At 38.0% G+C, this 22467-nt stretch overlaps 1 protein-coding gene across 1 annotated transcript; it reads right to left on the bottom strand.

Annotated features, from left to right (window-relative positions):
* Positions 1-11179: 11179 nt before the first annotated feature.
* On the bottom strand, positions 11180-12088 carry LOC135650619 (E3 ubiquitin-protein ligase SIRP1-like). The gene has a single exon (XM_065170104.1). The coding sequence runs from the start codon at positions 12086-12088 to the stop codon at positions 11180-11182; it is 909 nt and encodes a 302-aa protein (XP_065026176.1).
* Positions 12089-22467: the final 10379 nt, after the last annotated feature.

Genomic DNA, 22467 nt, shown 5'->3' with positions numbered 1-22467 from the left:
GAGTGTCACACCCTTCTGAGAGATATGTAGGATATATTAGTAGATATGACACTCAGGATGCTGATCCTTAGACCTACGAGGAGGCTATTATGAGTATAGACTCCAAAAAGTGGCAAGAAGCCATGAATTCTGAGATGGAATCCATGTACTTCAACAAGGTTTGGAACCTTGTTGATGCACCTAAGGGTATCATACCTATCGACTACAAATGGTGTTAGGACCGTGATGACACTAAGAGTGGGGGAGGGGGGGGGGGGGGGGGGGGGGGGTGTGGGCGGTTGAATTAGTAGTTATGTAAAAATTCGTATGTTTAAAAATTCTTGTTCAATGAAAACCAATATCGAAAATATGTTAACTTAAAAACACGTTCGTAAGCTTAGTGAAAGTAAGAAATCAGTTTGCAATGAAAATGAAAAGCTTAAAGTAAATGCAAACCAGATTTATAGTGGTTCGATCGTCATGACCTATATCCACTCCCGATTCCTCTTCACTTGAGGCCATCGGTTTCCACTATCAATTTCTTTCAATGGGCAAAGATCAACTATCCTTACAACTCTTTCTCCTTTTCATAGGCTCAGGGGAGAACCTTTACACATCTCTTTTAGACCTTACTCTTCCCTTAGAAAACTTCTAATTTTAGGAGGAAGAGACTCTAAATTCTAAGAGAGTTTCTAATTTTTCTCAAGTATTCATTCCCCCCTTTCAACTCAATTACATGCTTAGCCAAGCAAAAATATATGGGGTATTTATAGACCCTAAATAACTTAAAAAATAGAGCAAAAAAAGGTATCATCCCGAGTTTCCCAGGTCCTAGCAGTACCACCGCTTATGCTGAGCGGTATTACTGTATGTAGCACTGACACTTGGTGGTACCACCATCCAGTCTAGCGGTATCACCACCCAATATGGTGGTACCATGGCCTGACACAGTTTGGGAGACTATGTCTAAGCGGTACCATCGTCCAGACTGGCGATACCACCGCTTGATACAGTCTGGAAGATTGTGTCTGGATGATACCACCACTTAGTTTAACGGTACCACCATCTAGTCTAACGGTACCATTGTCCAATCTGACGGTATCGCTGCCAGACCCTGCTACAACATATCATTGAATGGGCCAAACAGTATACCCAATTTAGCCCTGATTTAGGTCCAATTAGTCTTTAATTGAGTTGGTATTGTTTCATCCAAAACTGACTCAATTAGTCATAAACTAACTCTAACACCAAAGATTATCATGATTTAAAAGAGTTCGTAAGATCCCAACACCTATGAAAGTTAGTTCACTAACCTCAATAGCCATCTCCATTACTCAAGGGACCTATCAAGAGTTAAATTGATGTTGGTGGTACTTCTTTGGGGGTGATAACTCGTCTAAGTAAAAAAGCTTATGCTCAAAGTAGTATTAAGAAGCGACACAATCTCGATGGATATCTAGAAATTACCTTGTAAGATGAGAAGATGGAGTATCTCAATTGGAATATGATAATTTTATAGTGATCTCAATCCGAATCCTAAATTCTCATCCAAAGATGATGAATGAGACAGGTAGTTTTACTGATATACACTACTTTAACATATTTGAAAAAAAGGACATGGATACTACTATCATCTATTTTGACTAGATTCATGGGTCACACCATCTCCTTTCTTAGAGTTTTGAATCTGACATTTGACTCGAGGCCATGAGATCACAAAAGTTACAAAATGTTTCTTGAAATTTCATATATTTCAAGTGCCTTGAGAGGATAATGATTTGGTCTATGTCACAAAAGTTATAAAATGCTTCTCCAAGGTAGCATCTCATAGACCTTACGGATGGAAAACTAGTGATGGAAACATTAGATTTATGAAGTACTGACTCATTAACATCAATCAGTAGCTTATCTCACCTATGTCAACTCAACTCATATCATAGGTGGTTACTCATACTTTATTATTTTTACTGATGATTTCTCGATAGACTCGATCAACTCAACCTACAGAATTGATCTCTACCTATAACGATGAAAAGTCATATGAGTCAATCTAATTATTTATTAATTTAATATTATTGAGAAAGAAAATTTTGATTTGATCTTCTAATATTATCTAAAAATTACTTTGCAAGATAAGAAGATGGAGTATCTCAATTGGATATAATAATATTATAGTGATCTCAATCCGAATCCTAAATTCTTATCAAGAGGACGATGAATGACATAGATAGATTCATGGGTGACACCATCTCCCTTCTTTTAACATATTTAAGAAAAAAAGGGCATGTATACTACTATAATCTATTTTGAATAGATTCATGCGTGACACCATCTCCCTTCTTAGAGTTTTGAATCTGCACAACATTTGACTCGAGACTAAGAGATCACAAAAGTTACAAAATACTTCTCTAAATTTATAAAATGCTTGGGTCTATGTCACAAAAGTTATAAAATGCTTCTCCAAGAGAGCATCTCGTAGACCTTAGAGATGCAAAGCTACTGATGGAAACATTAGATTTATGAAGCATTGACTCATTTGAGGTGGATGACATACACAAATACAAGAAGGATAGAGTTCTTTCAATTGACCCAATGAAAGCTTGATCTAACGACATCTCAGCTCCTCAAGCATATTCAATCTTGGTATTGTATCATCCGAGATCAACATGTATTAACATTCCTTCAACCCATCTTACCTGAGGTGCCTCACCCTAAGCAAGGCCAAGTGGGTTTTGTTCGAGGTGCATGAAAGATTTTAAGAAGAGCACATTGGTGGCCACAATCTAGCATTCAAAATCCTAACCTAGGGTTATTACTGACCAACCATGAAGAAGGATGCAATTGCCAATGTGTCGAGGTGTGACCAATTCCTAGGGTTCACTCAAGTCTAACATCAACCAGTAGCTTATCTCACACCCTTTACACAATTAGTAATTGATCTTCTTGATCTTTTCCCTCTTACTTTACAATTATAATTAGATAGTCATTGTTTGTTTAAAGATATTTTTTACAAGTATCAAAATAATTGACAATGTAATTCTTTTAGTCGATCAATTGTGTTAAAAATCAAAATAAATCAGTTAACCTAATCAATTTTTGAATAACTCGTATGAACTGGCTGAGTCAAATAAAATCAATGTGGTGTTGTAAATATAGTTAACATTACTTAAATATCTATAATTTAAATCTTTTTATTATTTTTATAAGAGAATATTTTTATAAGAAAGTAGCAACTTTCATGCAATTACTTCTCTCTTTTGGCTGCTTTCCCTTCCTCTTGACCATCTCTCTCCTTCGCCTCTACGTCTCTCTCCGATCATCATTTTCTCTCCACCTCTCTTCTTCCGTATCTTCTATTCACATCTTCTTCTATGATCATCAAAACGAATACGAGGAGAATGAGATAAATGTTTATGCCAACTATATTGGAAATACTATATTTCTATATCATCAAATAATTTATTTTGGGTTGGATTAATTAATTGCCTTTTAAATATTGTCACATGCTATTAATCTAGATGAAAGTTGATGATTATATTGTTTGTTGATATTATCAATTTTATTTTATTTTATATGACTTAAGTTTTGTTTTCATTTGTCTAAGATTGTTTATTTTTTATTATTTTTATATATTATACTTTTATTTTTATAAAAGTTTGTATTATTTATATATTTTAAAGTATTTCAGTTAACCTAAGACTTTGTTGCTCGCTTACAGGTTTATTTTATTAAATCTCGTATTTTGATAATGAAACCAATTGATAAGTGTTTATGATTTGATTTACGTTTTGAGTGACGCAGGATGTTTCGATCAAGGAGAGACATTTAAAGCAGGAAGAATCATACTAGGCCCGAGAAACATGTTAGAAGATTGGACATCTCACCGAAGGATCAGTCGACGTATCGACAGAAGGCTTCGGGCCATGAGTTCAGGCATCAGGCCAAGAAGAGCGGATATTGCGCTAAGGATATCAGAGTTGCAGAGGTCAATTAGGCAATAGGTCATAAGAGAGGATGATGCGCCGAAGAATCGGATGTAGCATCGATGGACCAATGACATACCGAACAACATAATTTATGCTCAGTAATAATTGTCGAGATTGAAGTATGTTTTACATGTGCAAGATTAACTACGATAGCAAGGCATAAAGCAAAATGAAGTCTCAGAGTCAAGAACATGATTTCGTTGGGAGTTTAGAGTTCGTCGGAAGTTCAGACATTTGTCGGAAGTTCTACCGGAATTAACTGAGAAGTCTAGGAGTTTGCCAAAGAAACTCGTCGGAACTCGCTAAGAAGATCGTCGTGAAGTTCAGGAGCTTGCCGAAAGTCCGCTGGAACATTGCTGAGAGATCGTCGGAAGTTCGCCAGATGATCGCTGGAAGAAATTAGACTTACATACTTATTTAGCTTAGTAAATGTCTTAGAATTCGTAGTTAATACATAATTGGGATTGTAATTGGGTCAACCCAATTAGGGGCCAGTTAGGCCCATGTATGAACTGTGTTGGGCCTAATGAAAAGGCCCAAACAATGACCCAAGAGGTGGTATCGTCATGGGTGGTGGTACCATCGATTTGGGTGGTGGTACTGCCCAGACACTATCTCCGAGAGGTTACATGCGGTGGTACCATCTAGTGGCAGGGTGCTAGGCGGTGGCACCGCCCCTATCAGGCGGAGGTACCGCCTAGTGTCAGACTGACACTAGCGGTGGTACTACCCAACACAGGCGGTAGTACCTCCTATACCCAGGAAATCCAAGATGAGATATTTTTAGGCTCCAAGTTTGAATAAACTTGAAGCCTATAAATACCCATCTCATTCCTGGTTAAAATACACAAGCACATAGAATTTAAAAAGGAAAAAACACTATAGTAATCTCTTGCGAGAATCCTCCTCTTCTAGTCTAAGTGTTAGAATAGTTTGAGAGAGGAGTGAGTGCTTGTAAAGGTTGCCTCTTAAACCTATGAAAAGGAGAAGAGGGGTGTAAGAAGGAGGTTGATCTTCGCTTATTAAAGGAAGATCGATAGTGGATGCTGGTGGCCTCGACGGAAGAGGAATCGACGGAGTGGATGTAGGTCATGACGATCGAACCACTATAACTCGGTTTGCATTTACTTCTTGCAATTTACTTTAAACTGCAAACTATCTTCTCATTACTTGCTATGCTCTTCCGTATGCTTTCAATTTGAAGTATCTTTCCGAAATTGGTTTTATCGTACGAAACAAAATTTTTGAAATCGATGTAATTTTTACTGCTGCACTAATTCACCCCCCCTCCCCTCTCTTAGTGCCGCTCTTGATCCTAACAGTTAGTATCAAAGCCACATTATTTCTCGTTTGGTTTAACACCCAAGAGAAATGACTCTTTTTGGCTTTCAAGAGGGACTTTATCTCATTCGTCCTCCCTTGTTCAATGGGACGGACTACACATATTGAAAAACTCGAATGAGAGTTTTCTTACTTTCTTTGGATTTAAATTTATGAAATATTATTGAAAATAATTTTCAAAGGTCTTCTCTTCCAATGAACCATTGGAATGATTTGAAGAAGAAGATTTTTTCTTTAAATGCTAGAGCTATGAATGCTCTATTTTACGCTTTAAACAAAAATGAATTCAATCGGATTTCTATTTGCGAAATGGCTTTTGACATTTGGCATACTCTTGAAATTACACATGAAGGCACTAGCAAAGTTAAAGATTCAAAAATCAACTTTTTGATGCATGATTTTGAATTGTTTCATATGAAACAAAGTGAAACCATTAGAGACATATACACCCGCTTTACGGATGTCGTCAATGGTTTAAAAGCTCTTGGTAAAACTTTTTCGAATTTTGAACTTGTAACTAAAGTTTTACAATCACTTTATAAAAATTAGAATTTAAAAGTAATGGCTATTTAAGAATAAAAAAATTTGAATACTTTTTTGATTGAAGAACTTATCGGGTCTTTAATGACCTACGAAATGACCAATGTGGCACAAAATGAACTTGAGAACAACCTTCCAAAGAACAGGAAGGATTTCAGACTTCAAATAAAAGAAGACCACTCGAGTATAAGCTTAAGTGATTGTGAACTTGAACTTCTCATGAAATTTAAAAAGTTCATGAAACAACGATTAAAGAACAAAAATAAACTTAAAAAGAGCGGAACTACTTGCTATGAATGCAAGAAGTTGCCAAAAGATGAATCAAGCTCATCCGAAGACGAGGAGAAATCAACAAAGCCGGGGTAGGAAACTACGCCTTAACGACTTTCGACGATGAGGTAATCAAAATGCCCTTAGTTTACTTTGAAATTACATAATGCATTTCATGAATTATTTTTAATTTAGTTTCGAATAATTATTTTTCTTGAAATTACATGTTTAATAAATGAAAAGGCAAAAAAATTAGGAATCATGCTTATCTAGTAATTTTGAAAATAATCATGAAAATTACATGTGTAATGATAAAGGAACAAAATGTTAGACTTAAATCATACTAGATGTTTTAATGATAATGTGTATCTTAATGATTTCCATATTACTTTTGATTAAAAATACTTTATGAAATCATGCTTGATGAAATAATATAATGATGCATAATGATCGTGCTTAATGAATTTATCTGTCGAAATTATGCATATTGATTTGAAGTATTGATGATTTTTGGGTGATTTATGCCTTATTGATCTTTGTCGTAATAAATCTTCCACTTTCAGTTTTAAACATGATACATGTTTTTATTTGGCATAAATGAAATAAATCATATGAATTGAAACAACTAAAAAGAGGATATCTTTCTCCACGAAAAATTTCTTTTTCTCTACTTTATCAATTTTCAAAAAGGAGAGATTAACGAATCTATCTATATTTTCTATGAATCTCTTGAAAATAATTTTAATATGACGATTTGAATTTGAATGGGCTTTATCTTGATTTTTTTGAGATTTATAATATGAAATCTTTTATGAATCAAGATCTCTTATTTGATCTCTTATGTTTCTCTTTACCATTTACTAAAGAGAAAAATAATTCAATTCATTATCTTGATTTCTCGATATTTGAGACTTGAAATCTTTTTATGAATTAAGATCATTTTCTCCTTATTTCTTTTTGCTATCTACTATCTAAATGAATCATGATTTTTCTGAATTATAATTTTTATGATTCATAATGAATTGAGAGATTTTATATGCATAAATTAAGATCTTGTTCTCCTACAATATTAAATGAATTTTATCTATATTATGATCTCCTAAGAATTCTTTTCGTTAATTATTTAAGAGGAGATTTGTTAAAATGAATCATGGTTTCTCTTGATTTCTCGTATTTTAGACTTGATTTTTCATTTTTGATGATTGAAATAATGATTGGAATATTGATATAATTATGAATGATAATTTGGAATCATGCATGTAATGATGATTTTATATTTTAAAAATATACATGATGATTTGGTAATATGCATGTAATACTTTAACTTATGATAATGATACATGCAATGATGAAATATTCATGATAAAAAATTGTTTTGACATTCATGACTTGATTTTACATCTTTGTTATTTATCCTTGTCATGCTTTGAAAATTGTTGTAAAGGAAAAAAAAGATACAAAATTGTATTCATCCATTTTTTTTTGACAATGACAAAGGGGGAGAAATATTGCTAGCTCATCTTGCAAAATTTAGAAACTTGCACTTTGGAAAGAAAGAAAAATTGCTAGTTCAAACATTGCAAAGGAAGCAAAAAATTGCTAGCTTGCAAATTACATGGAGAAAGAAATGCTATCTTGCCTATCTCAAGAAGCAAAACATGCTAAACTTGCACATCTAGCAAAATTTATAAACTTGCAAAACTCAAAATTTTTGCTAGCTTGCACGATGATAAAAATGAAGATTATGTTTATTATGCAATGATTTGAACTTGTATGTCCAAACACTTGAAAGTTACACTTCTCCTTTTTGTTGATGACAAAGGGGGAGAAGTATGATCATGTTATGCATGATGACGTGTTGCAAATATTCATGATGAAATTTATAATAACTTGAATTCAGCTTGAATTCAAGGTTATATCAATATGACATATTGATAGAGGGAGTTAAGGTTAACTCCGTCATCAATTGGTTGCCATCATCAAAAAGGGGAAGATTGTTAAATCTCGTATTTTGATGATGAAACCAATTGATAAGTGTTTATGATTTGAATTTTGAGTGACGTAGGATGCTTCGATTAGGGAGAGACATTTAAAACAGGAAGAATCATGTTGGGCAGGACAAACATGTTAGAAGATTGAATGTCATGCTGAAGGATCAGTCGACATATCGACAGAAGGCTTTGAACCATGAGTTCGGACATAAGGCCAAGAAGAGTGGATATTGTGCCAAGGATATCGGAGTTACAGAGGTCAACTAGCCGATTACGCAATAGGCCCAAGAGAGGACGATGCATCGAAGAATCAGATGAAGCGTCGATGAACCAATGACATGCCGGACAACATGATTCATGCTTAGTAATAATTGTCTAGATCAAAGTATGTTTTATGTGTGCAAGATTAACTACGATAGCAAGGCATAAAGCAAAATGAAGTCCCGGAGTCAAGAACGCAATTTCGTTGGGAGTTCGAGAGTTCGTCGGAAGTCCGTACGTTCATCGGAAGTTCTACCAAAATTGACTAAGAAGTCCAGGAGCTTGCCAAAGAAGCTTATCAGAACTCACCAAGAAGATCGTCGTGAAGTCCAGAAGTTTACCGGGAGTTTGTTGGAGCATTATCGAGAGATCGTCGGAAGTTCGCTAGAAGATCGCTGGAAGCTCACCGGAAGAAACTAGACTTACATAATTATTTAGCTTTGTAAATGTCTTAGAATTCGTAGTTAGCACATAATTGAGATTAGAATTGGGCCAACCCAATTAGGGGCTAGTTGGGCCCATTTATGAACTGTTTGGGCCCAATAAAAAGTCTCAAACAATGACCCAAGAGGTGGCACCGTCATGGCACAATCTCCGAGACTGTGTTAGGTGGTGGTACCACCTACACACAGTCTCCGAGAAGCTGCAAGCGGTGGTACCGTCTAGATTTGGCGGTGGTACCGTCAAGTGGTAGGGTGCTAGGCGGTGGCACCGCCCTTGTTAGGCAGTGGTACTGCCCAATGTCAGACTAACACTGGCGGTGGTACCGCCCGTACCTAGCAAACCCAGGATGAGATATTTTTAGGCTTCAAATTTGAATCAACTTGAGGCCTATAAATATCCCTCTCATCCCTGGTTAAAATACACAAGCACGGAGAATTTAAAAAGGGAAAACGCTATAGTAATATCTTGTGAGAATCCTCCTCTTCTAGTCTAAGTATTAGAATAGTTTGAGAGAGGAGTGAGTGGTTGTAAAGGTTGCCTCCTAAACCTGTGAAAAGGAGAAGAGGAGTGTAAGAAGGAGGTTGATCTTTTCCTATTAAAGGAAGATCTATAGTGGATGCCGGTGGTCTCGACGAAAGAGGAATCGGCGAAGTGGATATAGGTCACGACTACCGAACCACTATAACTCGATTTACATTTACTTCTTGCAGTTTACTTTAAACTGCAAATTGCCTTCTCATTACTTGCTACGCTCTTTCGTACGCTTTCAATTTTAAGTATTTTTCCGAAATTGGTTTTATCGTATGAAACGAAATTTTCGAAATCGAAGTAATTTTTACCAACTGCACTAATTCACCCACCCCCCATCTCTTAGTGCCGCTCTTGATCCCTAAATATAACTTTTTCTCAGCTTCTTAAACTAATTTAAGCTAGCTTAGATAAGATGGTGCTACTTTTTATTTTGATGGAGAGTCAAATGGACTCCATTTGCAAATGACTGTTATTCTTATAGACAATTTACGTCTGATGAGTCCGAAATCCTAGCAAACTTAGAAACACTAGAAAGTTGTTTAGACCTTGTTAAAGGTGGTAGAGTTTCAACTCCTTAATATTATATTGATTATATGTGATGGATATTTACCTATGTTATAAAAAAAATTAACATGATTTCATTTTTTTGGAGAAAGAAGATATGAATAAATTAAAAAAATATATTAGAGAGAAATCCTAATTTAAACATAAATCCTCTTAATATACCTTCTCACATAATTCATGAAAAAATTTATTAATCTTTTCTCTCATCCTCTTTAGATCCACGGTAAAGAAATCATGAATACTTAAATTATTTTCTCAAATCTTACTCCTCCCCTAAGAGCTAAAAATACATAATATACTTATAAGAATAACTAAATCCTTATTTCCAGTGGCTCTTTCCTAGTTCTTTTCATACTATGATTTCCTGTCCTCAAAGAATACTAGTTTTAGAAATCCAAAAATACTGATCAATATCTCATTTGATGAGTATTTTTTTTTTCACTCTATGTCTCACATATAGAGAATATACTTTACTGCAATCTTTGTCACTTATCTTTGTTAAATATTTGATCACTAGATCTTTTGAGTTTTGATACCACTTTGTTAGAAGGAAAGAAGATTTATAAACAAAAACAGAAATCTCAAATATTAACAAACAAAGAACATATTGAAAAGATGATGTGAGATTTATGTGGTTCAACACTCATAGAAAATAAATAAATTATTCATCATTTAAGATTAATTGCATTGTTGAGTTAACCTCAACTTAAGTATAAATCCATTTGTATATCTTCTCATGCAATTCTAAAGAATTTCTTAGAAGCACTTGAAATATTTTCTCACATCTTGCTTTCTATCAAAACCCAAAGATACATAGGATATTTATAAAATAATCAAATCATAATTTTCATGTTTCTATCCTTCATAAGGAGTCATCTTTGTACTAAGATTCCTCATCGATACTAACTCTAAAAATCTAAAAATACTTACAAACCTCAACATATTTAATATTTTGTAATAAAAATTCTTCATTGCCTTCTATGGTTTTATCAGAGTTCAAAGCATTTGGGTGAAACAGTTCAACTCAAGCAGTGGGCATGAGATTGAAGGTAAATAAATATCATAAATTTCCAATAAAATATGAGATCTAAAGGTTGACATGTTTCAGTGGTGAACATAATATTGTGCAGTTATATATTCTTTACAATGAGCACAGGCTTGATAAATCCAAAGCAGAAAGGAAAGAAGTCATTCTTGCATATAATTTACAACACTTGCATATACTTTTTCAGTAGGAAAGTACTAAATCAAACACTTGCAGTTTGCATGGCGCTAAGAGTTACTTCCGGTGGAGGAGGATGATGGCTGTGACGAAGAAGAGTCTCCACTGCGGTGAGACCGCAGTAGAGACAACAATACACTGAAAGGCCCAGTGGCAGGTAACAGGGATCCTCTCTCGTCACCTCCACCACTGTCATTGCTACTCCCATCATGAACCCCCACCCCGTCGCCATTGCCGCCTGCACTCGAGCTCGTTGATTCCTCTGTAGGCATCTGAAACCTGCAGATCGGGCACGAACTATGGAGCTCGAGCCATGGGAGTATGCACCCGGCGTGGAATTTATGCTTGCAGGGCATCTCCCGGGCCTCTGCGCTGATCTCCAAGTCTTCCAGGCAGACCAAACAACTCAAACTCTCCTCGATCTTCACCGTGGGCATCGCCTCCACTGCTGCTGTCTGTGCTGGCGGAGTTCCATGACGATTTGGATCGGTCTCTTCCGGACGCTGCAACACAAGATCCAGGGCAAGTCCTAGAAAGTCCCGCAAGGGAATGCCGGTGCCGCCATCAACTGAGCTTTGTCCTTGTGACTGGTTAGTATCCGGAGATCCCAGAACAAGTATGGCATTGTCGATGAAAATGATGGGCTCCCGCTCGTTCTCAGCATCATCTAGGACGTCCTCGAGCAACCTACTGATGGCTGATATCCTCCGCCGCCTCCCGAGCATGACGCCTTCTTCTTCTTCGTCATCGTCGCTGTCGAGCATTTCAGTAAAAAATGAAGCCCAAAGAGAGAGGTACGTATTGGATTCTGGGTCTGTGGCTGTGTCTACTCCTTCCCCACTCATCTCTTCCACAAACCCACCATCACATATTGCGCATTTGATTTCCTCTTCCATGATCGGATTCACCGTTCTCGAGCACATGTGGCACCAATATCTAGCAACCCGAGGTTCTACCATCACTCACGACTGCCTTGCTGTACCTGAGTCTGAACGATCACAAGAAAGACATGCAGTAGTAGTAGGCATTAGAATAAAGAGGAAGAACCAAGTCATGTAACTATTATTTTGGGATCATCTCAATTCAGAAGGAATTCAATGGACAAATTAAGCTATATTTCTTGTACAATACCCACGAAGAAGGGTGACATCTCTGGTCCAAGAGGAATACATGTGTCATAGATTTCTGGGACAAAGGACAAAACCTAATAAGAGTGCCTCACAACCCGAAACCAAGTGAGAACATATCCATCAATACCCCATGCGGTACTCTCTATCTCGCACATTCCTCCCGAAAGAGGTTACAGGAAACAAAATCTTAAGTCGATTGAGACAGGTCACATTATTATATTGAGTCTAAGGTTAGAATTGAATTCTTGGGTCATCGAAGCGAGAATCTAAGATCCGACATATATTACTACTCGGTCTGCGCGGAAGCACTGATCAAGCTAGGTCAGACTAGGTCTAGCCAGTGACCTAACTTAAGTTAGACACCAATTCGATCAATTCACATTGATTCAATTTTAATCATTTTTCTTAGCATAATTTAATAAATAATCTAATTTAATATAACATGAAACTATGATGGAGTCAACAACAATAAGTAAATAAATTTAATGAACATATAATATTCTTTAATCAACATCAAAATATCAAATATTTAGTATTCAAGATGCTACAAAATTATTAAATCAACTTAAAGATAGCTTGATTAAAATTATTGCATGAGCATTGTCGAAACATTCAATTGATTAGTGCATTATCTTGCAAGTGAATTGAATAGGTCTTATGTTCCAGTCCATGTATGTCATTTAATGTAATATTTTTTTAAAAAGAAGAAATTACAAGGTGATGGACTTTATTACTTATAATAATAATCAACATGCCAAATTAATTAAATCAATTTAAATAAACATGGATAACAAAATTTTATAAATATTGATTATTTATTAATCATGGTTCAATACTTAAACAAACAAAGAAGATAATAAAATCCATGCATCTAAATTTTAAAAAATAAAAAAAATCAAATGAAAGAAAGGCAGAAGACAGTACCTCTCCTCAATGAGACGATCCTTTCTTAGTTCCCTTGCACTACCACACAATCGATGAGGAACATAAGAGAGTTGGTGACTTTAAATAGGAGAGGGAAGGCTCTCTCTCTAAAGATAATAAATAAAAAAATATTTTTATATTATTTAATAAATAATTTAAAATCTTTCTTAAACCATTCATCCCGAAAATGGAAGTAGAGTCATAGAATCAACCATTTCCTTAATTTAAATCACAAAAATAAGAAATGAATTAGATTAAATAAAGTAAAATTTTGATTTAAAATAATTTTAAATTTTGGAAAGGAGGTGAATTTTTATGTGAAGGGGATTGATTACCTTGGGAAGTTGCATGGTCTTGTTTAGAGGAAGAACGGTGAGAGAAAAGAAAGGGAAGCCACGGAAGCGACAAATTTGATGGTTATTGTGCTTCTTCTTTTTCTATTTAAGATAAAAGTCTCTTCTCTGCAAAGTTATCTATTTAAGATAAAAGTCTCTTCTTTTCTGGATTTGTGCGTCCGTTAAATTTAAATTATACGAATGTTATCCTTTCCAATTTTGCAATCTTTATTTTACTTTTCTAAGCAGTAGTAGGTTTTTTTGTTTTCTTTCAGGACACCCAACATCTCTCTCTCTCTCTCTCTCTCTCTCTCTCTCTCTCTCAGGAATGCATATTATTTATAGTCAATTTTATGCAAAACGTTTTCAATTCTCTAGTCAAAACTATTGGAACTAACGGGCTGATTATTTTCTAATGACACTGACATCAAAACTATATTATTCTCTACATATATCCCAAACCTTCTCATTATCAAGGATAAAATCATCCTTTTATAATTTATTATGTCGATAGTAATATTATAGATCATCCTTTTACGATTGACACGTGGACTCCTATGTGACAAAAAATAACAAAATTTGTTACTTCAAATCTGTCATGTCAACATCCATCTAAATAAAAAAATATTTCATGAATTATCTTTGATTCAAACAATATTTCTGTAACTACAAGAAGCATTAGCTATAAATAGTATATTTTTCTCTTTCCTATTTTTTCTAGACTCTTTGGTCACTTCAACTTAAAACTCTAACATTGACCAAGTCAAAAAAATCTGACATCAATTTGCTATTATGCACACCTAGGGACCTCGAGAAACTTGATAGATCGAGAGTGTCACTTTAACACCTCAATAACCCCCTCCATAATTTAGCTCCAACTTGACATCTTGGCACATCAAATTTGGTTGACCTACTACCACTTCAAGCTCGAACTAGTATGATTCATTTTTATCATTATTCTTTTATTATAGGCACCTAGGGAGCTCGAGAAACTTGATAGATTAAGAGTATTACCTTAACACCTCAATAACCCCCTCGATAATTTGGCTCCAACTTGACATCTTGGCACATCAAATTTGATTGGCCTACTTCCACTTCAAGCTCGAACTAGTACGAGTCATCTTTATCATCATTCTTCTATTATAGGCACCTAGGGAGTTCGAGAAATTTGATAGATCGAGAGTGTCACCTTAACACCTGAATAACCCTCTCGATAATTTGGCTCTAACTTGACATCTTGACACATCAAATTTGGTTGACCTATTTCCACTTCAAGCTCGAACTAGTATCGGTCATCTTTATCTCACTAAACAACTACTTTATAAATAATATTTAATCATTAAAAGAGGTTTCGACTAGTTATGGGGCAAATATCTTCTCACATCAATAATTAATGAATGAATTGAACCCTTTTTTGTGCCTCCAACCCTAAGAGATGGATTAGTAACTAGAGGGCATATTTTGGAAATCTTAGCTCAGTAACAAGGGTGATGGAATCAACTCACATGACCAATCCCTTTTCATCTAAAAAATCCAAAAAGAGTTAAACCCAAGAGTTCCACCTAGTGAACCTAGAGACATTCATGACAACACCAATTCTATAAAGCATGTGGCATTGTTTGACACAATGAGCCTCTATGCCATGCTCTCATTTTCCAATTGAGATTGCACAAATGGATCGAGGAATATCATATGTCTCCAAATAATATGAAAAACTACTTGTTTGATCCACCATCACTCACCTCTCCTAATCTATCAAATAAAATTTTTCTTTATTTGGATGCAACCTTGTATATGATTGGTTAGTCAGTCTTAATTTGAGAAGTAGAATATATTCAAAAGTTAATCTATTACATCAGCTATAGACTAAGTGAGGTCAAGCTATGGTATCCTAACATTAAGAAGTTGGCATATGCACTAATATTAGTAGCTCAAAAACTTCGACCATGTGCACATGGTACGTATGATGTGTTAGAATCAAGAGCGACACTAAGGGGGGGTGAATATTCATTTTGATTCCGAAAAATATACATTTTGATTCAATCCGTTTCGAAAAGAAATTGAACTTGAAAGCTTTCGTAAGAGTACAAAGAGAAGGTTAAGGAAATTTACAATAATGTAAGTTGCACAAATAGAAAAGCAAATCAGAATTTAGAGTGGTTCGGTCATTGTGACCTATATCCACTTTTGATTCCTCCTCCGTCGAGGTCACTAGCGTCCACTAATGGTCTTCCTTCAATAGGCGAAGACCAACCACCTCTTTACATCGCTTTATCCTTTTCATGGGTTTAGGAGATAACCCTTACAAGTTTCACACTTCTCTTGAATGATCTCAACACTTAGAAAGAGAGGAGGAGGACTCTAGCACTTTTATAACACTTTAACACTTCAAAGATTCAAGATTATGCCTACACTTTCGTTCCCTTTCATGCAGAAAATAGTTGGGTATTTATAGGCCCGAATGGCTTCAAAATTAGAGTAAAAAAATGTCACATCCTCGGATTTCGGGGTACTGGGGATACCACCGCTATTACTGGGTAGTACTATCATCTACAGTCTGACACTAAACGGTACCATCGCCTGACAGAGCTCGAAGATCGAGCTCTGGTAGTACCATTACCTGATAGGGATGGTACCACTACTTGACAACATTAACTGTCAGTAGTACCATCGCCCAGACCACTTGGAAGTATGGGTCACCAAGCGATGCCACCGTCGGCTGTGATTTCAGGTGTTGAATGGGCTATTCAATCCGGCTCAATTCAACCCTATTAAGGGCCCAATTGGCCCCTAACTGAGTTAGTGGAATCAGCTCCCAATCCCAACTCAACTTAAGGTCTAACTACAATAATTAAGACATTTAACAAAGTATTCTTGTTCCAGTACGTCAATTGTTCTTCTGACAATCTTTCGACGAACTTCCGACGATCTCTCGGTAATATTCCGACGGACTTCCAACAAGCTCCTAGACTTCATGATGATCTTCTTGGCGATTTCCAACGAGCTTCTTTGGCAAGCTCCTGGACTTCTCGGTTAATCCCGGCAGAACTTCTGGCGAATGTCCAGACTTTTGACGAACTCTCGAACTCCCAATAAAGTCTCGATCTTCATGCTCAACACTAAGAGGGGGGGGTTAAATATATTGAGGGAGACAGAGAGCACCATCAAGAAAGAGAAGCCATTTCTTTATGCTAGTGAGATTAGAAAGAAAAGAAAGGTAGAAAATTCCCTTAAGAAGGGCAAGGGCAAGGGTAGATCCTATAAAATAAAGGTCGCTAAGAAAGACACAGCAAAGAATAAAGACCAATGCTTCCACTATGGCAAAGATGAGTAGTGGAAGAGGAATTATAAAAAGTACCTTGTAGAGAGTGTGAAATAGAAGCTTGGAGAAGCTTCAAGTACATTGATGATCAGTCTCCATTTGTCATAATCTTAAGATAGCATATGGGTATTGGGTACTAGTAGTGCTTATCACACATATGCAATTTGTTGCAGGTTATGGCACGACCTAGGAGATTGGCAAGAGGTAAGATGGACCTCAAGATGGGCAATGGAGCAAGAGTTGCTGCTATTGCTGTCAGTAAGGTCACTTTACATCTGCCTGATAGAGCTATTATTACATTCGACGAATGCTATTTTGTTCCTTCTATCAAAAATATTATTTTCATTTCATATTTGATAGTTAATGATTATAAATTAGGTTTTGAGAACAATGATTGTTCAATATTATTAGATGATAAAATCAACACTATAGGGACATTGCATAATATTTTTTTATGCTAGATACTACTCAACATATCATGAATGTAAGTGAGTCTAAGAGGAAACTGTTAGGACCCTTTTTCTGAGCTTTTGAATAATGTTTATTGAGTCTGTTTAGTCCAGTTGTTTATTGAGTCGGTTTGGTTCAGTTAGAGTCAAGTAGAGGTTTATTTAATATTTATTTATTATTAGAGTTCAAGTCCTGATGAACTTTGGGTGGAGCTCTATAAATAAGGATGTAACTGCTTCTTTTCAGTAATCTATGAAAAATACTATTATGTCTTTGGACAAACCCTAGGAGGCCGATCCCTGGTATCAGCGCCTACGATAAGACTTTAGGGTCTTATTATTTGGTATCAGAGCAACGATCCTTGGTGCAGCCCGCCGCAGCCTTGCTTCCCTTCTTCCCCACCACCATTACAAGGCAACTTTTTCTTCACCGTTGTTGCTGTTTCCCCAGCCAGCGACCTTCGACCACCTCTCAACCTCCTCGCTGCCTTATCTCATTTCAAAAAAAAAAAAAAAAAAAAAAAAGAGGGCGCAGCCACCCCTGCGTCCCCTGCTTCCGGCCAGCCCACCCGCCGCTGCTGCTCTCCGGCCAGCGCCCACCATCGCCCCGCTTCCCGGCCGGCGACCACCACCGCCGCTGTTCCCCGGCCAGGAGACGACGCTGCCAGCGTCCATCCCAGCCCTACTGCTGCCGCCCGCCTCCCCTTCCGTCGCAGCGCAGCCGCTCGACTCTTCTCCTCGGCGATCGTTGGTGACGCTGCTCCCAGCCACGCCACCACCGCTGCCTCTCTACCGCAACCCTAGCCGTGCCCCCCCCTTGGGTCGCAGCCGCAGCCGCCTGTTGCCGCAGCCCCTTGTTGCAACGGTTGCAGAAACAGAGTTCCTCTGTTGCCGCAGCCCCTCGTCGATCGCAGCCGCGCCGCCTCCAGCACTCCTCTTCCCCTCCAGCGCCGTCGCCGACTAGCCGACCCATCACCGCTGCGGGCCACCGTGCGACGACCGCCACACGCCTCCCAGCAGCCGATCCTCCTTGCTCTGCATCCGTAGTGCCAGAAACAGGGCAACTCACCGGTTGCCCTTGTTCCCAACCGTGACACCGCCGACTCCTCCTTCTCCACCGCTGCCGCTGCTTCTCGGCCGCACGATCACCGCCGCGCCGCCGTTGCCAGCATCGCCAGCGGTTCCGGCTGTGGTGCGATAGAAACAGAACACCCTGTTTCCCATCTCCAGCATCGCAACTTCCCGGCCAGCGACGACGCTCGCTGCCTTTTTCTCCACCGCCAACGCTGCGCTCCGGCCAGTGACCACCGGTGCTGCCAGCCACTGCAGCCTTCTCCTCAACTGCTCTGATCCTTCCGGCCAACTCCTTTGGTGCGACAAAAACAAAACCACCACGCAGCAACAAAAACAGTGGCACCCTCTACTGCCGTAGCCGTCGATTGTAACCACCGTCGTCGCTCCCGGCTAACGACCAACCCCTCGTTCTGCAGCAGTCGCCCTCCAACAGCGAACGCAGCAACAGCAGCAAGTACGCTGCCTTACCTCAACCCCAGCAGCGCACGCAACATCGATTCCTCTTCTCAACCTCGGTCGCATCAATGCTGCCTCCCCCTTGCTTAGCATATTCTGCCACAACCACAGGTTGCCATCACCGTAGCCTCAACCCCGTTGCTCGGCGATCGCCCCTTGGGTCGCAGCAGCTACAGCCAAATCAACGCAATCGCCTTTCAACCCCGGCGCTCTCACCTCACACAGCGATAGAAACAAGGCAGCTACTCTTCCTCCAACGCAGCGACCGTAGCACTATCTTAGGCGTCCACCTCCTCGGCAACTTCGCATCGATAGTGTTGATGCCCTTGACTCGACACCAAAAACAGGAGTTGAGATTACAGATTTGCAGTCTTACGCAATGGCCATTGATAACTCGGTGAAAGCACAAATGGAAGCATTGGAAATCAGAATTGAGAATCGATTGCAAGCAACACTTAATGATTTCAAAAAGAGCCTAATGGAGTGCCTCAGCAAATTTCAACAAAATTGGGGCTCAAGTTCTACGTTGCATAGATCTGAAAATACAGGAAAAAGGTCTCAACATTGTGACACAAATTACTCATACATGAAGATGAAATTTCCAAGATGGAAAGATGGAGATTCAACCAATTGGATCTCTAAGGCAGAAAATTTTTTTCGTTTTTACAGAACCCCAGAAGAATCCAAGGTAGAAGTGGCCTCAATCCAGCTCAAGGGAGATGCACTCCAGTGGTACGATTGGTATGAAACTTTCCACGGAGTTCCTTCGTGGGAGCAATTCAAAAGAGGACTTCTTGTTCGCTTTGGCCTATCCGAATATGAGAATATTGATTGCCAGCTTGCCAAAATTCGTCAGACTTCTACAGTGTTAGAATATCAGAGTAGGTTTGAAAAATTATCAAATCAAGCTAGAGATTGGTCAGACCAACAACTTCTGGATACATTTATTGAAGGGCTTATTCCAGAGATCCGGTGTGAAGTTAAGGCTCGTCAACCTCGCACTATGATAGCTGTAATCTCATTTGCAAATCTATATGAGAAAAAAATTAGCAAGGAAAGATCAGCAAGGGATTTGTACTATGATGAAAATTGGAATATGGAGCACCGATGTAAACAAGAGCAACTTCTGATGATTGAGCCAATTAGAAAGGAACCGGAAGTAAAAGAGTTGGACTCCGATCATAAAGGTATGAAAACCGATGAAGATATTAAAGCCATCACAGATACAGTGCATGTATTGACTGGCTACACTAACCCACAAACTATGAAAATCGGAGGAACTTTGAAGCAACAACCTGTCACTATTTTGATTGATACAGATAACACTAATAATTTTATGGACAAGAAAGTTACAGCCCAATTAGCCCATCACATTGAAGGCTGCGATATATTCAAAGCTGATGGATGGATTTTAACTTATGATAGCAAAGGCCAGGAATTTCTTGCAACGATTACTACACTGAAAGATCGACCTATTGCTTACACTGTCAAAAAGTGGAGACCATACTTACTTGATCAACGGGTTGTGATGCGTTGTAGATAGTCTATGGCTAAAGTGCTGAAAGAGAACCTCCTCGAGATTGATGCTGCTCAGCCTTGAGGACAAGGCTGATTTGAAGAGGGAGGAACTGTTAGGACTCTTTTTCTGAGCTTTTGAATAATATTTATTGAGTCTGTTTAGTCCAGTTGTTTATTGAGTCGGTTTGGTTCAGTTAGAGTCAAGTAGAGGTTTATTTAATATTTATTTATTATTAGAGTTCAAGTCCTGATGGACTTTGGGTAGAGCTCTATAAATAGGGATGTAACTGCTTCTTTTCAGTAATCTATGAAAAATACTATTCTGTCTTTGGACAAACCCTAGGAGGCCGATTCCCTCGAAGAGATCAAGGAGGGCCGATCCCCTCGAAGAGATCAAGGAGGGCCGATCCCCTCGAAGCGATCAAGGAGGTCGATCCTCTCGAAGCGATCATTATCATCCCCATTTCTCCCCTTTCTTCCACGATAAGACTTTAGGGTCTTATCAGAAACAAGATGAGGTGAATAATGCATACTTTTAACATTATAGGCTAAGTCATATCCATGAGAGAATGATTCAAAAGTTGTTATAGGATGGATACCTAGATTCATTCTATTAGGAACAAGCCGGGGGGGGGGGGGGGGTGGGGTGTGAATTAGTGCAGCGAAAAAATTACGTCGGTTTGAAAATTTCTTCATATAACTAAAACCAATTTTGACGGAAGCCATTTCAGAGAGATGTTAATTTTGAAATCGTTTTCGTAAGTGTGGTGGAAGTAAAGCAATTAAAACAGTTTGTATTAAGAAAAAATAGCAAGAACAGAAATGCAAACCATTTTATAATGATTCGGTCGTCGTGATTTATATCCACTCCGTCGATTCCCCTTCCGTCGAGGCCACCGGTATCCACTAATGATCTTTTTTTAATGGGCAAAGATCAACTGCCTTTTTACAACCCTCTTATCTTTTTCACAGGTTTAGGAGTTAACATTTTACAAGCACTCACTCTTCCTAAACAAAATTCTAAACTTAGACTAGAGGAGGGGATCTCTCAAGTGATTGCAACAGCGTTTTCCTACTTTTAAGCTCTCTGTGCCTGTGTATGTTAACTAGGGATGAGAAGGGTATTTATAGGCCTCAAGTGGATTTAAACTTAGAGCCTAAAATGTCTCAACCCGAGTTTCCCGTGTCCTGGCGGTACCACCGCTTGCAGCACTGACACTAGGTGGTACCATCGCCCAATCTAGCAGTACCATCACCTACGAGACTATGTCTAGGTGGTACCATCGCTTGACACTGACACTGGGTGGTACCACCACCTAGACTAGCGGTACCACTGCCTAACACAGTCTCAGAGACTATGCCACGATAGTGCCACCTATTGGGTCATTGTTTGGGCCTTTTATTGGGCCCAACACAGTCCATACATGGGCCCAACTGGCCCTTAATTGGGTTGGCCCAATTACAATCCTAGTTATATGCTAACTATGAAATTTAAGGTATACACTAAGCTAAATAAGTCCGGTAAGTCCAATCTTCTAATATGTTTTTCTCCGACCCAATATGATTCTTCCTACTTTAATTATCTCTCCCTGATCTAAGCATCCTACATCACTCAAAATACAGATCAAATTATAAATACTATCAATTGGTTGCATCATCAAAATCTGAGATTCAACAATCTCCCCCTTTTTGATGATGACAACCAATTGATGACGGAGTTAACCTTAACTCCCCCTATCAATATGTTATATTGATAGAACTCTTGGTTTCAAAAATCCAAGCAACATATTATCATAAACCTATGCATAACATCATACTCCCCCTTTGTCATCAACAGAAATGAGAAGTTCAACTATTAAGTGTTTAGACATACAAGTTCAAATCATTGCATAATCTCCAGTTTTATCATCATGCAAGTTTTATAACATATAACTAGCAAATTTGTTCATCACCTTACAACATGCATAATCACTGTATCATCATTAATTTTGAAGATGTGCAAGATTATAAATTTTGCAAGTTTGCATTTTTACTTCTTAAGATAGGCAAGCTAGCAATCTTCGGTGATGTTCAAGATAGCATTTTCTTCTCTTTTGAGAAGTACGATTTTTTGCTTCCTTTGCAAAACAC

This window comes from Musa acuminata, chromosome BXJ3-10 (genome assembly GCF_036884655.1).
Source record: "Musa acuminata AAA Group cultivar baxijiao chromosome BXJ3-10, Cavendish_Baxijiao_AAA, whole genome shotgun sequence".
Lineage (NCBI taxonomy): Eukaryota > Viridiplantae > Streptophyta > Magnoliopsida > Zingiberales > Musaceae > Musa > Musa acuminata.
The sequence above is the reverse complement of the archived record's forward strand: the minus strand, read 5'-3'. Positions and strand labels throughout refer to the sequence as shown.